We start from the raw sequence: 19,909 nt of genomic DNA, 5'->3' as shown, positions 1-19,909 counted from the left end.
AGGGGGAAGAGATGAGGGAAAGGGAAAAAAGAAAAAATAGGAAATAAAAAGAAAAAAGAGAAAGGAAAAAGATAAAGGGGGGGAAGGAAGGAAGAGGGGAACGAGAAGGGGGAAATAGGAAAGAAAGGCGAAAGGAAGGGCAAGAAGGAAAAACGGGGGAAAGAAGAGGAAAAAAAGCAGGGAAGGGACATTTAATAAAGGTGAAGGAAAGCCGGGTGAGAAGGAAGGAGAAGGAAGGAGCCGGGGCTCGGGGCAGCGCCGCTGCCGCACCTGGGGCGGGCGGGGGCGGTGCCGGGGGCGGCGCGGGCTCGGAGCCGCTGCCTCCTCCTCCTCCTCCTCCAGCCGCTGCCGTGCCCGCTGGATGCGCCGGGAGCCGGAGCGGGGCTGCGGGGCCGGGGCAGGATGCGGGGCTCGGTGCTGCGCCGCGCCGTGCCGCTGCTCGGCTGCCTGCTGGCCGCGGTGAGTGAGCGGGCATTGCCGCACGCCTCGGGCAAACTTCGGGCAACTTCGGCACGGTCTGCTCCCTCCCCTGCCCGCCGGGAGTGCGGGGAATAGCGAGCGCTCGGTTCGGGTTTAGGGTCAGGTGCGCGTTCCCCTGGCGGGTGAGAGGATCCCTTTGAGCTGGAGGGATTCCCTGCGGGATTTTAGCGTTTTGTTCCGCAAGCGGCTCTGGGTTTCGCTGCCGTTCATGTTCGCTTTGGTTTCTGTTCGGGAGCTCGGTGAGTGCTCGCCGCGCACCTGGGGATAACGGGATGAGCTTTCCCCGAGGGGCTCTGGGATGAGCTCTCCCTGCAGCTGCCCAGCAGAAGTTGGGCAAAGCGCCGCTTTCCAGCGCTCCGGAGCCGGGGATGTGTCTGGGCTGCCGGGTCCCTGCCGGCTGTGATGTCCGTGCTGGCTCGGGGCAGGCTGAGCAAAGGGGGTTTGTTTCTCCTGGAGCTGTGTCAGCCCCGCACAGAGTCACACGTGCGAGCCCAGCTGATCCTCCGTGCCAGCGGGCACAGGACACGGCTTCTGCACGCTTCGCTGAGCTCCCTGCTCCAGGGAAAGGTGTCCCTGCCCGTGGCACGGGATGGAACCGGAGCATCTTTAAGGTCCTTTCCATCCCAGACCATTCAGGGAGTCTGCAATTCCCTGATTTTGCTTTGTTCTCACGGCTCGTTTCCTCACAGGGTTTGATTTAGAACGAGACTGGTTTTAATTTAGCAGCCTGGGGTTGGGGGGAGATTTGGTGCTGGCTGTGGCTGAGTTTCCCTCTCACTTGTAAGCTGCTCCCACAGCTGTTTTCTCTCGGGAAGGTGAGGCTGCCTCCCCAGCATCCCGTAGAGCTGGGTGAGGTTGCCCACCACAATTGGGTTGTACCATCCATTGCAAGTCACCTCTGTTTGATTTGCTGGGCTGGTGACAGTGCTTGTGGTCACAGAACCATCACGGAATTGTAGAATGGTTGGAAGTAAACAGCATCTGATTCCAAAGCCCTGTGGACAGGACAGCTTTCAGTAGACCAGTTGCTCAGAGCATCATCCAGCCTGGTCTTAAAGCAGAGTCAGACCAAGCAAGCTGAGCTTCAGAGAGAGTGGAAGTTAACCCAGATGTGTCAGTGCATCACTTGTCTCCCTTTCCTTCTCCCCTTTCTTCTCTCCTTGTCCCACAAGGAATGAAACAAATGGATTTAATTGTAATTTTTTTTTTGGCTGTCACCATGAGCCGCCCACCCAACTGCATCGCCAAAGACTTTCTTAGAGGATGAACAGGTTGGGAAAATGGATTAAAGTACAGAAAAAAAGGACAAAGCAATCAGTTCTTGGGATTCTACAGAGCTTGCTTTAGGGAAGATCCAAAATAGCCCAAGTGTCCAGGGCTGGAGCTGGGGAAAGGAGAAGGGGGCAGTGTTCTCATCAGCTGCTGGAGCTGCTCCAGCTCTTGCTTCCACTGAAGCCCTTGGCAAAATTCCCATTTCTTTAAAGATTGTTGGCATGAGGGGCTCCTGTGGGGCCGGATCTTGCAGAGGGTGAGGTCCCAGGGCTGCTGAAGCTCACTCTGCAAGGGGTGGCAGGATCAGGCTGTGGGTGATGCTCTTGGGCTGCCATCAATAAGCACAAACCCCTAGAGCTTTGGGGCAGCACAAGACCGGGTGCAATCTTGTAACTGCTTCCTTTCCAGCCCTTTTATTATTTTGTTGTTGTTGTTGTTAATGTTCCTGGGATCTGGTTCACGCTGGTGGGTTAAAAAGATTCACATGCTCCTTATCAGCACAGATCTGCAAGGTGACTAATACTGAACTGCCTCAGTGCTGGAGAAAATTCCTGGTTTGTTTCTCAGCTTAAACCTGGGATTTGGTGCTGATTTTTAAACAAAAGTAGCTCTGCAATCATAACCTGACTCTGGGACCTGTGATGGCTCAGCAGAGCTTGATTGGTTTGGGTTTGTTTCATATAATTTCTTGTGATAATTATATTTGTACGTCCTTGGGGGAAAAACTCTGAACAAGTGGCTGATCAACAAGTTCAGCACCATAAAACTCTTGCAGCCATGTGGTTTCTAATTGCTGTTATAAACTTTCATCTCTCATTGTGCACGCTGTGGAGAAGAGGAAATTGGGCAGATCCCATTTGCTGAGGTCATCAAGCCATGCTCACCAAAGTCCTGCCCTCCTGCCAGGATCAGCTTGGAAAAGTTGGAATAAAAGTGTTAATGGTGGTGTGGATGTGGTGTAAATGCACAATAATCCCTTTTAGGTTCTTCTGTGTTGCTTTTAGGAGTGTAATTAAGATAATTTGGCCTGAAGAGCTACAAATTAGACACTTTTATTTTTTTCCCAGCATGTGTCTAGAACATGAGATGTGGATAATTTGAAGCAGTTGGTGGATTCCACATGCCTTCAGACTTCAAGCTCCTTGAATTAGCCAGATCTGCCCAGCTGGTGTAATTTGTGCTTTTCTTCAGAGCATTGCTCTGTTCCAGCCTTGAAGCAGGTTTGTGATAGAAAAGAATAAAACAACTCAGATCTGATTCTTCATCAGTCCGAGTGCAAATGCTGGAGATGTGATCAGTGTGGAAAATCAGTGAAATCTGAGCTCCACAGAAATCATAACAACCACTTCAGCTGTGTCTGTGCCTCTTTCCTCCTGTTATTGATTGAGAATCTGTGAAGTGACATAAATATACTTTAAACACAACAACCACAAATGGTTTTGGCCAAAAGACAGGGTTCTCACTGGGATCCTCCAGGCCAGTTCCTGCACACAGCACAAAGATCCTTTAGCAATAACAACATGTGTTTAACAAAGGCCTTGCCACAAACCCTGAATGTATCACTGGGTGTATGATTTATTCAATTTTTGCTTGTATAAATGCATGACTGACTTTATTCAGGAGAACCAGTTGCCCAACCCTGTGTCTGGGTAGCTCTGAAAGCCTCTCTGCCTCTGTCTATAAAGTTTTCAGAGAGGACACACAATCAGCAAGAATAATATTGTGGGATATCTTACTGAGGGCATAAAAAGGCAAAATTGTAAAATAGGTGGGGGGAACAGTATCTGAGGGGGAAAAACGTGCTAGAGGAAATACTTAAAGCTGTTTCAAGCTGTGTTTTACTCGCCAGCAGACAGCAGGGGCATTCACAGCATCATTATCACACCCTCCCAGCCCAGGGGTTTGTCTCCAGCAGGAAACTCCGGACAACCAGCCAGGAATTGGGATGGGCTGCAACAGCAGCCGAGTCCACCAGGGTGGTACTTAAAAAGGGATTTTTACCAGACACTCAGCAGCAGGAGCCAGGTGGGACCATGGACAGGGAAAGCCACCCGGGCTGTGAATTTTGGGTGTGGAGGTGCATTTCCTCCGTTTTCATAACACTTTAAAAATCCTCTGGTTCCAACCCCTCGGTAAGAGGTGTGAGAGCCAGAGTGCTCACTCTCCAGGTGAGTTGCTTTTTATCCTTTGGTGGCTCCTGAGGCTGACAAAACATTTTGTTCTCGTTCTCAGTGTTTCACAGTGAATTTTTGAGTGGCTTTTTGTCTCTCACACTCAGCTTTCCAAGGAGGGATCAGGGCAGTTGGGGAATGCAGAACAGGGGGATGCAGAACAGGGGGATGCAGAACAGGGGGATGCAGAACAGGGGGATGCAGAACAGGGGGATGCAGAACAGGGGATGCAGAACAGGGGGATGCTCTGCACGTTTGGCAAATTGCAAGTGGAGACTGAGTGAGAGGTGGGACCATGTCAGGAGAGAGGTGTTTCAGCTGCGAGGCTGCCTTAGAAATGGCAAACATGCAGAGTTTATATTCATTTTCACTTTTTATCCTGTGGTGGCTCCTGAGGCTGACAAAACATTTTGTTCTCATTCTCAGTGTTTCACAGTGAATTTTTGAGTGGCTTTTTGCCTCTCACACTCGGCTTTCCAAGGAGGGATCGGGGCAGTTGGGGGATGCAGAACAGGGGGATGCAGAACAGGGGGATGCAGAACAGGGGGATGCAGAAGGGATCGGGGCAGTAGGGGGATGCAGAACAGGGGGATGCAGAACAGGGGGATGCAGAACAGGGGGATGCTCTGCACGTTTGGCAAATTGCAAGTGGAGACTGAGTGAGAGGTGGGACCATGTCAGGAGAGAGGTGTTTCAGCTGCGAGGCTGCCTTAGAAATGGCAAACATGCAGAGTTTATATTCATTTTCAGGGGGGAAAAAAGGAGAAAAAAAAAATAGAGAGGTTTTTGCCTTTACCAGATGGTCTCCAGCAGAAACAACTGGAGAGACTGGTGACTTGTCAAAACCAATCTTCCACATGATATGCTGATAGTCTGGGAGGACTGGGAATTTTCTGGTGTTTGGGCTAGAATGTAGACACAAATCTTTTGGAACAGAGGGAAGAGGGACAGGAGGGAGATCTCCCTGTTCAGCATCAAGTGTCCCATTTATTGGCAGCCTGGGGAAGGGCACCAGACACCGTGGAAAACGAGACCTGAGATTTTATGATCTTTTTTTAAGCCAGACCTGAGTGCACTTGGAGGAGATTTGTCACACCCTGAGTGGCTGAAATTCAGGAAAAGGCTGAGATTATCTGTGCAGAATAAAAAAATCTAAGTCAGGTTTTGGTGGGGAGCAGGATTCAGCTGGGCTTTAGGAACTCAGGAGGTCATGCCCTGCCCTCAGACCAGGTCAGCACCAGCGTGGCAGTGTCACTTCTGTGCTGCTGTCACTTCCCCTGCTGCATCACCCTGCCTCAGGGGACGTGGATTTGTGGTTTTCCAATGCCTGGGAAAGGCTGTGGGATTAAATATAGCCCCACTCCCTGCTTTCATCAGCTTTCTCTCTTCTGTGTTGGGAAGAAGAGGAAAGAGCTTTACGAGAATCAAAATCTAGGAATTGCAGCCAAGAAAAAATCCCAGGTCAGGGGACAAAAGGAGCTGGAGGTGACTGGAGAGCCCAGAGCAGGAGGGGCTGGAGCTGTGCCCAGCAGGATGGACAGACACACAGACTGGCCTGTGCCAAGGCAGGGGTTTGTCCTCCTGTGCTGCCCTGTGCAGGTTTCCCTCTGAGTGCAGCCACTCCCTCCCCTCCACACTCCCAGATGTTCTCCAGAAGTCACAAGCTCCCACAGCTTCAGCTGGGTGGCACCTCAGCCAAGAGGGGAGACGATTTTGCCTCTGAAAATGAAAACTCAGGGGGCTGCAGAGGCAGAAACCCCAAACATCTGGCTCCATGAGAGAGGGCCAGGGATGTGATGCCAACCTTCAGAGTGGCACCCACCCAGAGCTCCACAGCTCCTGCTGTGGCTGGGCACAGCTGGAGAAGGCTGGTCCCCACCTGAGCAGCCTTTTTGTCACCATTCCTTTTTACAGAATGAGCAGCAGAGATTTCTCTGGGCTGATTCATCTCCCTGGGTGCATCCTTCACCTTTCCTGGGATTTTTTTCCACTTCTGTTGAGGCTGGGATTGAAGGCACTTGAGATGATAGTTCATTATTTAGATATTTTTTTATTTAGATAATTTATTATTATCTAATCATTAGATTAGACTATTATTAGATAATAATTTATTATTGTTTTTATTTAGATGTTTATTATTTCTTATCTTTGTTACAGTCTCACAACAGTGAGTTTTGTAGTGTTGAACAAGGCACAAAATGGTTCACAATCTTTTGCTACAAGGTTTTTTTGAAGCTAAACTATTTAATTAAGAAATAACACTTAAATTATTTTCACTTAATAACTAACCTCTCGAAGTCTGCAATGTGTACTTTTCTGTTTAATTATAAAATACTACTCAAACTTATGAAGAAGAAGGTAAAGAAGAACAACTAGTTACTGCTTTAAAACTTCTATCTTGTCCTATATATTGCTATATTCTGAAACTTTAAACTCTACGAACAACTAGCTACTGCTTTAAAACTTCTATCTTGTCCTATATATTGCTATATTCTGAAACTTTAAACTCTAAGTTTTCTATTTTGTGATATTACACACTTCCAATCAACTACCCACCTGTAATCTTAGTGTCATCAATCAATTTTGGAAGTTTTTTCCACGGCTTTAGGTCAAATGCAGTGTTCTCCTGGGGGTTAGAGTCTGTCAGTACAGAAACTCTAAAATTCTCAGTATCCAGAACTCTAACATGGGGAGAGTTCGTTCATTAGCACTCAGGAAGTGCCTGGTGAAGGTTTTGAGGAGATTTTTGAAGAGGGGTTGAGCTCCCAAAGCCATTGGATGCTCCTTGCATCATTATAAAACACATTTATTTGTTAAATGGGGCAATATCAGGCTACTTCAACACTGCTAGAAAACCTAAAAAGTTCTTGAAGATGTAAAAGAAAAGGTGCATGTTGAGGTTTTTGGGTTTTTTTTTTTTTTGGTTAGGGTTGGAATTAAATGTGTGTGATAAAAAAGTTTCTCTGCGAGTACTCTGCTTTTAACCCCTGTGTGTTCTCAGAAGCGTATCTAAGTCCCCAATAGCCACACCAAGTGCCAATCTGAAATTTAGCCACTGATTAGTTTGACCATAACTTCCCAAACCCTTACTTCCATGAACCAGTAACTTTCCCTCTGATGAGGATGTTGTTAACACAGCACAAATATTTCCCACCCCAAAACTTCAGCTTTATCAGGAGCATCCCCTTGGCTGTGGCTTTGAACCAGCTCAGCCTCATGGACAAACCCCAACGAGGGGAGAGCCACAAATCCCTTCTGTTTAATAATTGCCAATCTGCACAAAAATAAATATTCTCTGTGAACAAGGAGCAAGCAGATGTGAGATTTCCTCGCCCTTCCAACCCTTGCCTCTGCTATTTTTTGCCCCCAGTGCTGAGGGTGCCAGGCAGATGCAGTGCCCCGAGGTCAGTGCAACCCTGCCTGCAGGCTGGTGTCCCACCCTGGTGTCCCTGTTGGGTGGCATCAGCCCCCAGCTGGGTCATTTGGAGCTGGTTGGTTTGTGGAGTGAATTTTGGGAGGTTTCTGTGAGCAGGGATGTGTGCTGTGGGTTGCTCAAGGCTGCAGAGCTCGCATTGAGGTTTTTGGGTTTTTTTTTTTTTTGGTTAGAGTTGGGATTAAATGTGTGTGATGATGCTTTTTGTTTGGATTTAGATGTTTATTGGTTTTTATTTCTATGATAGTTTCATTAATTGTGAGCTTTATAGTAGTTTTTTTTAGTAAGTTAAAAAATTGAGCTGTATTTTTTAATAAAGTTTTTTAAGGATAAATAGTTTAATTAAGAAATGCAACTTTCTGAGGATGAACCAGTGACTTTCCTTCTGTTATGGATTGACACTGGCACAGTGCCAGTGCTCCTATGAGAGGTGTATTCCTTAAAATGGTTACTGTGAGATGTGACCCGGGAACAGAACAAAGTAGGCTCTACTTTGGGAATGGAGGGAAAAAAACAACACTTTATTAATCTACACAGACACAAAAGGGACAAACCCCAACGAGGGGAGAGCCACAAATCCCTTCTGTTTAACAATTGCCAATCTGCACAAAAATAAATATTCTCTGTGAACAAGGCCTGACCTGCTGGGAGCGAGCAGGTGAGGTGAAGAGGAGCAAGCAGATGTGAGATTTCCTCGCCCTTCCAGCCCTTGCCTCTGCTATTTTTTGCCCCCAGTTCTGTGGGTGCCAGGCAGATGCAGTGCCCCGAGGTCAGTGCAGCCCTGCCTGCACCCTGGTGTCCCACCCTGGTGTCCCTGTTGGGTGGCATCAGCCCCCAGCTGGGTCATTTGGAGCTGGTTGGTTTGTGGAGTGAATTTTGGGAGGTTTCTGTGAGCAGGGATGTGTGCTGTGGGTTGCTCAGAGGTTGCAGAGCTTGCATTGGTGCTGCTCTACTGGCACTTTACTGGGGCAGAGCTTATCTCCAGCACTGACTGTTACATATATATATATATATATATAAAATTTCATGGTTTTATATATATATTTTATATATATGTATATTTATATACATATTTGTGTATATGTATATATGTGTGTGTATATGTATATATATGCCTATATATGTGTGTATATATATATGCATATAAATGTGTATATATATTTATATGTATGTATATATGCATATATACATGTATATGCATATATATGTTTATATGTGTGTATATATTTATATGTATGTATATATATTTATATGTACATATAAATTTTTTTATTTATATATATAAAATATATATATACACACACACACATATATACAGATATATATATACATACATATATATATATATATATATGTATGTATGTATTTAGGATTTCCAGGATGTAAAGGCCTGTTCCTCTACAGGAATTTTAGAGACCCTGTTGTACTTTAAATTACCACAGTCACTTTTTCAGTCAGCTGCACCAGTGGACATTAACAGCTTTAAATTACTCAATTAGTCATTTTAGGTGGATTTCTCCCCCCACCAGGGCAGTCCCTAACTCTCCATTTCACTGTTTGCTTTGCTGGGAGCTGGAGAGTTACACTTCTGTAAATCTGCTTGCCATTCCAATTCCAGTGTTTGCGCAGAATTGTGATTATTTTCTTATTCAGAACCAAAGTGGGGTTATTTTTTGATGCGTTTCACTAACGAGCTGGGGGTGTGATGTGGTTTTGATAAACTCTGCTGGCTGTCATGGCCTGGCTCCATTAATTTGCATGGATTTAAAGTGGAGAAGAGGCCAAAATAATTGAATAAAGAGATCCCAGCTCTACTGAGCCACCACATGATCCTGTTATTTTTTCAGCAGGGGTGTTCCTCCTCCTGTATGAGCTCTACAGGTTTTTACATCCTCATCCCTGTCATCTCATCAAGAGGGATGGAGCAAAAAAAAAAATCTATTTAAACACAATTCTTGTCTGGAGGGCAGAATATCAATACCTGGTGTCTCCTTTTGCAAGCTGAAATCCATTGGGTGTCTTTTTAAAAGACTTATTTGAGGCTCCAGCCTGGATCCTGTGTTTAACAGATGTTTCAATTAATCCCTGGTGATCTGGAACATCCCCACCAACATCTGAGCAGTGTCCCCAGGGCCCTCACAGATGTCCCTGGCTGTCACAGATGCTCAGCCTGGGAGCTCCCTTGCAGGTGGATTCTGACAGATCAGGACACCCCAGTTTTGGCATTTTGGGTGTCTGAGTGACCAGGATGGTCTGAGCTCCTGTGGGGTCAGCAGTGAGGGCAGGGTCAGTGCTGCTGACCACTTCCAGGCCACTGGAGGGATAGAAAAATATCCCACATCATCCCTTTGAGAGAGAGAAGCCCCTGCAGATGCTCTGTGGGGTTGGAGGACGATCTTGAAGGTCCCTGTCAACCCAAACCATTGTAGGATTCTGGGACTCTGTGATGCTGTGAACACCAAAATTAAAGTTACCTCATTCTGCACCTTGCACAGATACAGTGGCACTTCATTCCTTTGGCAGGCACCTCTCTTTGCAGATCTTTAGCCTCAAACTGGATTGTTGTGCTGTGTAAGAGTGAAAAAAAACCGAAGGAAATTTCCTCCATGCCGAGCTCTTCCCTGCAGCCTGCTTTATTCCTTACCCAAGAACAGGTTTTATTTCATCTCTCCCAAGTGGCAGCTCAGACTTTGAGGAGCACACATCCCCTTGCCAGGCAGGAAGGAAATGAAATCAAATTAAATGTGCTGCTTGTGGTCACCACCACCACCCCTGAAAAAAAGCACATAACATACAACTCTGCACATCTGCACCAAAATGAAAAGCAGCCTCAAGGCTGACCCTCAGCATTTTTATGCACTCAGCTTGGGAATGGCCAAGATCCAAACCCTGCTGGGGATTACACTTCTGCCACCTTGATTTTGCCACATCCACCTCTCATTTTAAATGAATGTGGTGATTATTGTTATATCTTCTACCCCATCCATTTGTCAGGGGAGAGGGGAACTCGTTCTTCCTGCACATGGCTGTGAGGCACACATGTACTTGCTTTTTTTAATTTTTATTTTTTTATTCTTTAATTTATTTTTTTTTTTAATTTTTAAGTCACCTTTCACTGCCCTCAGAAGTTTCCTGAGTGGAGATTAAACCTGTGCCTGGTTTAAAGTGGCTAAAGTCACTTCATCCTCCTCACCATCGGTGGCTGGGCTCAGTCCTGAGCTGTGCCTGACATTTTTTGGCTGCTTTTTTTTCCTCCATGTAATTTGGGATAATTCAGCAAGGAATGATGGGGCTGCTTTGCTCCCCTTGCTGAGCGTGTGCTGGGAGTTCTGTGGAGGGGTGATGGAGCTTTGGGATCCTCTCCCTGAGAGTTCCTGGGGTTTTCCTGTTGCCCTGGGGTCATTCCAAAGCAAAATGCAAATGGCAAAGAGTGAATTTACTTGTTTCTTTCCACATCTGCATCCATCTATTTTTTACCATCTTACCCTGCTTTTCAAGAAAAATTGGACTTTTCACTTGTTTCCTTCCACACCTCCATCCATCTATTGAGTTTTTTACCAATTTTATCCTGCTTTTAAAGAGCAATTAGGCTTTCACTTGTTCCCTTCCACATCTGCATCCATCTATTCTGTTTTTACCATTTTCATCCTGCTTTTTAGGGCTTTTCACTTGTTTCCTTCCCCACCTCCATCCATCTGTTGGGTTCTTTACCATTTTCATCCTGCTTTTCAAGAACAATTGGACTTTTCACTTGTCTCCTTCCACATCTGCGTCCATCTATTCTGTTTTTACCATTTTCATCTTGCTTTTTAAGAACTATTGGACTTTTCCAGCCGTTTTCACAGCAGGTTGGTTTTTTGCTTGACATCCTCAGAGGCAGAGGAAAAGGCTGCTGCTGAGAGAGCTCCCAGCTTTCCAGGGCACCAAGAGGAGGCCAAGGAGTACACCAGAAATTTCTGATGTGCTCAAGTGCTGACTGCAAGGTTGAGTGCATTTTTTTGGGGGGGATATGACATTAAACATGTCTGCATGTGGGTCTCAGCCATGCATTTAATCCCAGTGATCCCTCTCAAGGAAATTTTCCACCCCTTCTGCTCTTCTCTGCTCCCCGACTCTCCTTGGACAGTTTGGTTTTTTGCAGAGTTTCTCTGTGAAAAGCTTTTTTTTTTCACCTGCTGGAGGTGATGCTTTGTGGTTGGGGTGCAGGAGTTGTTCAAACAGTTTTGTTTTCAGCAGCATCTCCAGCAAAATTAAGTTTTGTTCCTCCTTGCCCCTCTCTCTCCTCCCTTTTCAGGGAATTCACACAGCACAGGGTGTATCAAAGGCTTGTCTTTATTATTTTTTTGTGCAATGCAGATGAGGAAAGATTTTATCAAAAGAAATAACAGCTTCTATTGGAACAAAATGGATATTTATATATATGTATATATATTTATGCTTATAAAAATGTGTGCTTTCAGGTATAGCAATACTTCCTGAGGGATAAAAGAGGAATAAAGGCATTGCTGTGGATTTAGCCTGAAAATCAGTGCTTACTAAGAAGGTAGAATACCTAGATTCATGTATGATCCAACTGGATTTTTATTTTTTTTTCTGTAAAACTGTAAGTCTATCCAAGTTTTGGCTACCCAGATGCTAAAAGCATGCTTAATTTCTGTAAAAAGGATAAATGAGGGTGCAGAGTACTAAAATAATGGAGGGAACAATATAAAATATTGTCTATAGAAGCAAAAAAATCCATTATGAAATCAGAGTGCTGGTTGAGGAAGGTGTCCTGTGGCTAAACCGTGGCTCCCATCCTTCATGGCAGGCACAGATTTACAGCCAAGCTCCCAAATTAACATTCATGGCTCTTCTGGGCACTAAACCCCTCAAACTCCACGGAGATGTGGATTTTTATGTCATGCCACAATTTCCTTCCCACCTGCCTGCTCCATGCTGCCCCAGAGGTGATAACTCTTCACAGCCCCACCAAGGGCTCCTCCTGCCTGGCTGATTTAATCTCTGCAGGTGCTAATTGCTCTTTTTTTTGGATTTTATTTCTGTAATTAACGATCTTGACAGAACTCAGAACAGTTTTTTCAGACCCATGAAATGCCTAGCTGGAAGTTTCCTCGCTGTGTTCTAGGGGTAAAGAGAGTTAAAAGCTTTTTTCTGTCTCTGGCTGTGCTAGTCAGTCAAATAAAAAATACCTCGTGTCATATATCAGCAGTCAATCATGGCTGGAAGAGCACTTAAAAAAACCCTGCTTTGAGATGTTGCTTTTAGAGATCCATTCATCTTGGTCCCTACTTCTTTTGGAGATGGTCCATTGGTGTCTGCCAGAGGCTGAAGGTGCTCTGGAAGTGGGTGATCTCCACTATAATTAAATTTATACCGCATGAGGAAGGGGCTCCTGGTGTTGCTGTGTGTATTTGTGCCTTCCACCTCAGCTGTGGTTTTAATTTGAATCTTACAGACTTGGGGATGCAATAATATTTTATAAATATTTTTTAATTTTTAAAAAATAATTTATAAATTTTATTATAAAAATTTGTGGAATTATAATTAATTAATAATAAGGTTAATATAATTAATAATAATTGGTTTTAATTAATAATATAATTAATATATTAGTAGTAAATGTTTAAGGAAGTTAAGGTAATATTTTTAAAATATTTATGCATTAATAATATTTATTATAAATTAATATAATAAATGATAATTATAATAAATAATAAATTGTAATTATAATAAATAATAGGAACAACTATTAATATAACTATTAAAGTTTAAAAATTAAAGTTACCTCATTCTATTAAAACTAAATATTAAGCAATTAAAATAAATATTTATTATATTAAATAACAGGAACAACTTTTCTGTCTCCTTAAACTGTCTGCCAACACAGGGCTCCTATTTTAACCATACAGTTATTTACTTTAATATTCTTAAAATCCCCCTTTTTGCTGTGCTGCTTTCACTGGAAAGCTGTTCCCAGAGCCAGACATGTCTGGTGGTTAAACTCTGTTAGCCAAGCCCTGATGGTTTTGTAGACAGAAAAGGAAATTAGAGTTGGAGCTCACTGCCTTGGGTCTACTTGACCTGAGCCTTAAGGGATCTAGAAAATATCTGGAAATCTTTTTAAACCCAGCTACAAAACTGAAGCTTTGGTTGTCTGTGCAAATTTGTTTGCTGAAACAAACCTCCACAGGGAGGTGGAACAAAGGCAGGATTTGTTGAGGGGACATCTTCCAAAAATCACAGCTGAGCTGTGGAAGAGGAGCAAGGCAAAGGGCTGGGGAAAGGTGGTGTTTTCCTGAAGGAAGAGCCCTCATGAAACTCACCAGCACTGTCCCTGCTCTTTGGAAAGAGAGGTGGTGAATTGTTAAAACCGAAAATCACGGACAAAGACTCTCTAACCATTCAAAGTTAGAAAGTTTTATGTTTATTACACCGAAGGGCGGCACCATGGGGGTTGTCCCCAAAATGTGTGACTGCACCACATAAGGATTTTTGCCTTCTATTTGTTTCCCAAAATAATACATATACATAACCCCAGCACCTCCCATCCCCACTGTGTATTAAAGTGAGATTATTGGTCCTTCATGTGTGTGCAATTCTTATCTCCAGTTGGTTGGTGGTCTCGAATTGGGTCAGTGGTCCCAGGGATGAAGTCAGGAATGTCTTCATCAGGTCTCTGTGACCCTCTGGCACCATCCAAGGTCCCCTGCTTCATGATGGATTGACACAGAGTCCAGGTGCTGGGCATTGTTCCACTGGTTTCAGTATGTTCCTATAATGGTTCACTTGCTCCACTTCCTCCTACAAACGAGCTCATAATATAACAATTAGCTTTAGCTTAAGCAGCTAATAATCATTAACCTGTCGTTTGTCTATCTAACTTCAATATGAATGGATTCTAACTCTTAACCCTTTAAAATCATGATTCAGTGGCAAGGAAAAAGAATCCATGGGATTGCTGCAGGCTGTGGGGGAGAGCTCAGGGCCTAGCCAGGAGCTGTGATCCCAGCATGGAATTCCATGGGGATATGGGTTGAGGAAGAGGATGGAGGTTGTGGTGACCACGGGCAGGAGTCCTGAGCCCCAGCTGCAGAGGGTTGGGAAGCACAGCCCTTGGGGAGATCCGCTGTGGAGTGATCCCAGATCTGAGCTGGATCCCTCGTGTGGGATGAGCCCTGGCTCTGCTGGTCCCACCTGGATCACCAATGTCCAGAAGCTCCAGCACTCCCAGGGGCATTCCCTGTGCTGGGAATGCTGAGCAGCCCAGGTGCACTTCTCTCTCCTGTACTGCATTTTTTTTTAACTGACTTTTTTTCCCTCTGCAAATTGCTCTGATCGTGTATCCCCCTCGTTTTCCTCTGCTGCAGGTCTGACAGGATTTGTTATTGCACAGTGAAGCTACCATCATCATCCTCATCAAACAGCAACTGCGTCTTTGATTCTTGCTTCCTTCCCCACCATGGGATTGCTGAATCCCATGAACAATTTAATTGTTCAAGTCTCTCTTTCCAGAAGGGGAGTTAAATGTTTGGCAGGTTGATGCCCCTCTCCTTTTTAATGACTTCTTGTGTGTGCCAGTTCACCACTCAAACTTCCTGGGCTGTCAGCTCTGAAAACAAGTATTAAATATATATTGCAGCCCTGGGAGGAGAGCCCAACCTGTCAGAGAGCAGTGGACCTAAAAATAAATGCTGATTTCCCTTGCAGAGTAGCCTGGGGACAAGTACAGGCAAGGAACAGCATCCACTGGGGCAACCAGCAGGAGAGGAGATGAACCAACAAATTCAGCCACAGATGGAGAGTTCAGGATAGAGCTGGGAAGCTCAGCTCAGTTCCACTCTGAAAATGAACTTTCTGCTGGGGGTGGTCTTGTGGCTGAATGCCTAAAACCCAACCTGGAAATGAGACTTATTTTTGCCTTGTTTCTTTTCGCTTTTTTTCTTCCTACATCCTAAAGGCGTTGTAATTAATGTTTGGCTAGATTAGCATTGCTAACTGATGTCATGGGGATGACATGGACTCGTGATGACATCAGGGAATGGAAGCATCTTTTTCTTCATGGAAGTGTTAGGAAAAATTCCTTCTCTGAACGTGTTGTCGAGCTTTGGAACAGGCTGCTTCTGTTGGTGGTGGAATCACCCTCCCTGAATGCGTCCAAAAATGTGTAAAGGTGGTGTTTGGGGCCATGGTTTAGTGGTGGACATGGCAGTGTTTGGTTTATGGTTGGGCTCAGTGATCTCAGAGGCCTTTCCCAGCTTTAAGGATTTTATGATTCTAAAGAGCCAGTGCTGCCGCAGGAGTGTTGTATACTCAATGAGATTGGATTTACCTGGGTGTGGGAAGGTTTGCAGCACTGAGGGAGTGAGATGTGATCCTGTTCCCAGTGCTGTGCTCACCCTCCTGCTCTCCTGTCAGGAAAAACTGAGCAAGGCAGGACCACCTTTAGCAGCAGCAAAGCATGAGTGCAGTTATGGATCTACCTGGAAGTGCAGGAATGGGAGCTTGGTGAAGCTTGGAGCTGTATCTGGGTTTGACTTTCAGCCAGGTGAGAGTAGGAGGTGGGAACAGGTCATCCTGGAAAGAGGAACATTTCTTCTGGTTTAGAAATTAAAATCCAGTGCAGAAATCCAGTGTGGTTTGTTGAGGGATGGGCAGGATCTCCCAAGGGGTTTGTGTAGTCAGCACACAGTCATGGGATGGTTTGGCTTGGAAAGGATCTTAAAATCATCCATTCCACCCCCTGCCATGGCAGGGACACCTTCCACTGTCCCAGGCTGTTCCAAGCCCTGTCCAGCCTGGCCTTGGGCACTGCCAGTGATCCAGGGGCAGCCACAGCTGCTCTGGGCACCCTGTGCCAGGGTCTCAGCACCCTCACAGGGAACAATTTCTTCTTGACATCTAATAAATCTCTCCTCTTAGTTTAGAACCCTTTCCCTGTTCTTATATCTATCTGTCCATGTGAAGAATTGTTCTCCCTCTTTTTTTATAAACCTCCTTTAAGTTTATAGGAGACTGGGAGACTTCAACAGTGTCTCCTCAGAGTCCAGTCCTACCAGTGCTGTGGATTTGCCAGATCCCTGGTGGAAGGGTCCCACTGATGATCCCTCTTTTGACAATCTTCCTCTAGGCTCATTATTTTGAAATTTGTGAGCACGCTGGGGACGTGTGTGTGTGTGGCAGAAGCTCAAAGCCAACTGGGCAGCTTTGCTCTACGTGTGACAGGGCTCACTGCCCTCTGCCAACTTCACCCCTTGTTCTGAGGGATCCATCCATTCATCTGCCCTTCCTGGGCCAGCCAGGTGTCCTGGGGATCGTGGCCATGAAGGGAAAGGGGTGTTTTGTCAAGGAGCAGAGCCAGGGAATGGTTTCCATCAGGATGGCAGAGGCCACGTGCTCAGTGGTCACACAGGAGTTGGTTGGGTGACAGTCCCAGCAGGGTGTTTCACCCAGCAGATGTGGCCCATTTCCTGTAAAATAACTGTAATGGAGAAGAAGATTAATATTTTTGATTGTCCTCATATGAGCAATAGAGGGTCTCACCCAGACTCTTCACACTGTGCTAAAATAACAACAGCAAAATTAAAAATTGTGCTTCTCACCAGAAAAGATGCAGGGAGCACCTCCAGCCCCACATGCACAGGGACATGAGCTGCTTACAAGGTGCAGGAGGGGGAGAAATCTAAAATGGAATTTGTACCCCAACAGTGAGTCTGCAGTGGGGAGCCCATTAAAATTCTGCAGAGCTCATCAGTGAGTGACCAGAGCTGCCCTCTGAGACTGGGGCACGTGGCTACTGGGAAATGAGATTTAATTGATCTTAAGGCCAAGATATGAGGATTGGTGAGTGCTCTCTTCACTTTAGACCTTGCTGACTCTACCTTCCAAAGATATTTTCCCTTAACAAAAACTCTAACCTTTCACTTGAGTAATAACCTCAGCAAGGTGGTTATTTTGTGAAGTTGAGAGTGGGTGAAGGAATTTATCATTTTCATTCTTAGTTCATGAGGAAGAAAAACCAGAATAGTCTTTCCCCCTTTTCTTCCCATTAAGAGATTGGATATGTTCAGAAGTCCTAAGTTACTTTTCTTTTCAGAGGAGTGAATAAATAAAGAAAACCATCTTGTTTTTAAACTTCCTTTTCAGGCCAGAATGTGGCCAGGATGGCCACATCTTTACTTGATGGCAGAGCCATTTCTGGGGAGGAGGAAAATGCCACTTTCCTGATCCTCAGGCTGTCAGTCTGACCCACTCAGAGAAGGGATCATGATCTGTGCCACAGATCAGACAGTAGAAGAGTTTCACTTTTGGAAGTTCTATCACAACTATCAGTTTCAATCCTATTGAGCCTTGGAGTCTGGGGTTCTCTAACTCCCTTCAACAGCAGCAGACTTAATTGGGGAAGAACGTTTTCTGCCTTGGAAATGTAATATTGGGCTAAGTCTGGAGTTTAAAAGTATTTAGGAGTCTGAGGAATTCTGGCCACTGAGATCAGGTGTCTCCTGTGGGGTTTATCACTGGGTTATATTTCCCTGCAGAACAGTGGTATTGAAGTGGTGTGATGGAAAGCAGCACTCCTGGGTGGACAGGAGGGAGAGGACAGGAGGAATGCAAGGGAAAAGCTGCATTTTCTTCATTATGTGGGAGGCACGTGAAGAGCAACACGTGTGTTCTTGGGTTTGACCTGGAGATGGTTAACTAGACTAAATCAGCACCTTGTGGCTGAAATAATTTTACTGGAGCTAAAAACCTGATGCAAGTAGCATCTGATCTCCCTTCTGTCTGTAAGGAAAGTGCTGCTGAGTTCCTGTGGCTATTTCAAGGGAATTCCCAAAGGATCCCTGCAAACAGCACAAGTCCAAGACCTCAGCTCCAGCATCTCCCCCAGCATCCCTTCCCCTCAAAGGAGCTGGCAAAGGACACAGGGAGATAAAAGCCCTCTGGAATTCGGTCATATATTCATTGGGGCTTCAGAATTTAACTCCTGGCTGTGCTTGGGAAAATCCTGCCCTGCAGTCACCAGGATAAATCAGCTTAGCTGGGCTGATGTGAGCCTGGCTGTGCCACATTAATGCTCCTGGAAGCTGTGACAGGAGCAGCCCCGGGGGGCTGAGACCCACAGGTGGCACAGGCAGCACCTCCCAGTGACCCCAGGGATGTGGGGTGTTCCTCAGGGGCACCTCGAGGGGGTGTGACCCTGCCTTGTCCCTGTCCTGAGCTGGGAATTTTGTGGTCCCCATCTGGCAGCAAGTGTGGGTGATGATGCTTGGGAAGAAAGGGCTCCTTAACCATTGGAGTGGGGGGAACCTGCCAGGAATGGGTTCAGCCTTTGGCCTCAGGGCCCTTCCAGGACAGTGAGAAACATTTCAGTTGTCTGTGACTATAAAAAAAAAAAAAAACAGCCAAGGAGATTAAATTCAATACATGGAGATTCTTAGCTTAGGAAATTCCCGGGATTCAGCAAACTGAACTCCAGCAGATTCAGGGAAGGAGCTTTTGTCTCAACTTTTACAGAGACTCTGTGTGCCCTACATGACTTTTTCTGATCCATAAGTGGGGTGAGGACAGCTCAGCTTTGCAGTCTGCAAAGGGTTACACAGGGTTTAGCACAGGGAGCTGGGGGCACAGGGAATGGGATGCCAGAGGTTGCCACGTTCCCTTTGTAATCAGCTAAGTGCTCTCACTCTGATAAGCAAAGTATGATTTTAATTAAAAAGCCATTCCAGCTGGATTTAATTCTTATGCCATTGAAGAGGCAAATTGCTTTGTGTATAAGGAGAAAAAAAGTGTGATTGTCTTCTTGTTCCAAAGAGTTTTAATCCTCAGTGGCTTGGATCCCAGGGCAGGGATAATTTCTCTGCTTCTCGGAAGAAATGTGATTTTTTTTTTTTTTTTATTCCCATCTTTCAGACATCCCTGCTCTGACTCCATGTGTTAAGGAGTTCATGGTGCCATCCCAGGGGGATGCTGCACTTTGGGGAGCCAACCTTGATTTTTTTTGCTCTTACATGAAGGCTTTTCAGAGAAAATCTGCATATTTTGCTGTACTTTGATGCTGAGGAAAGCACTTCCCTCTATTTCCTATCCTGTATTTAATTCTGTGGAGCAAAGCCTGGATCTGGTACTTGGCTGAATCCAGGGGATTTCTGGCCATGCTTGGTAGAAAATGTGTGTTCGCCTAGGAGAAAATAAAGATGTTATTTTGCTCCTTATATTGCTCAGTCTTACCTGGTCCAGGCTTAGCTGTGGCATGAGATGCTGCTGTCAAATACCTGCAGAAACAACTGTCTGATATCAACTTGTGTCACCAAGGAGATGAATGACACAAATCTCCCCCGAAGGCTGATAGACAGAAAAGAGCAGATACACAGCAAGGTGATGGCTATAAACTCAATCCAGAACTCCGAAATCTCCTGCAGAATTTAAAAAAAAAAAAAAAAAAATAAAAAATAATTCGCTTATTCTGTTTATTCACCCACAAGAATATTTCCAGGCTGTATAACCACAACTGTGGTCTGGAGTGTCACTGTAAATCACTGGGGCAGGGTTGCTG

The 19,909-nt window shown here is 45.3% G+C and overlaps 1 protein-coding gene across 1 annotated transcript in view; it reads left to right on the top strand.

The window, feature by feature from the left end:
• The first annotated feature begins 346 nt into the window (after positions 1–346).
• The window catches only part of VIPR1 (vasoactive intestinal peptide receptor 1), a 108,066-nt gene continuing 88,503 nt past the window's right edge, over positions 347–19,909 (top strand). Inside the window, exon 1 of the mRNA XM_041487880.1 lies at positions 347–459. Within this exon, the coding sequence (XP_041343814.1) occupies positions 403–459 (57 nt within the window). The 5' untranslated portion in view covers positions 347–402. The remainder of the gene's footprint in view (positions 460–19,909) is intronic.

The sequence above is a fragment of the Pyrgilauda ruficollis genome, unplaced genomic scaffold, assembly GCF_017590135.1.
Source record: "Pyrgilauda ruficollis isolate IOZ18807 unplaced genomic scaffold, ASM1759013v1 scaffold12, whole genome shotgun sequence".
NCBI classification, from domain to species: domain Eukaryota; kingdom Metazoa; phylum Chordata; class Aves; order Passeriformes; family Passeridae; genus Pyrgilauda; species Pyrgilauda ruficollis.
The sequence above is the reverse complement of the archived record's forward strand: the minus strand, read 5'-3'. Positions and strand labels throughout refer to the sequence as shown.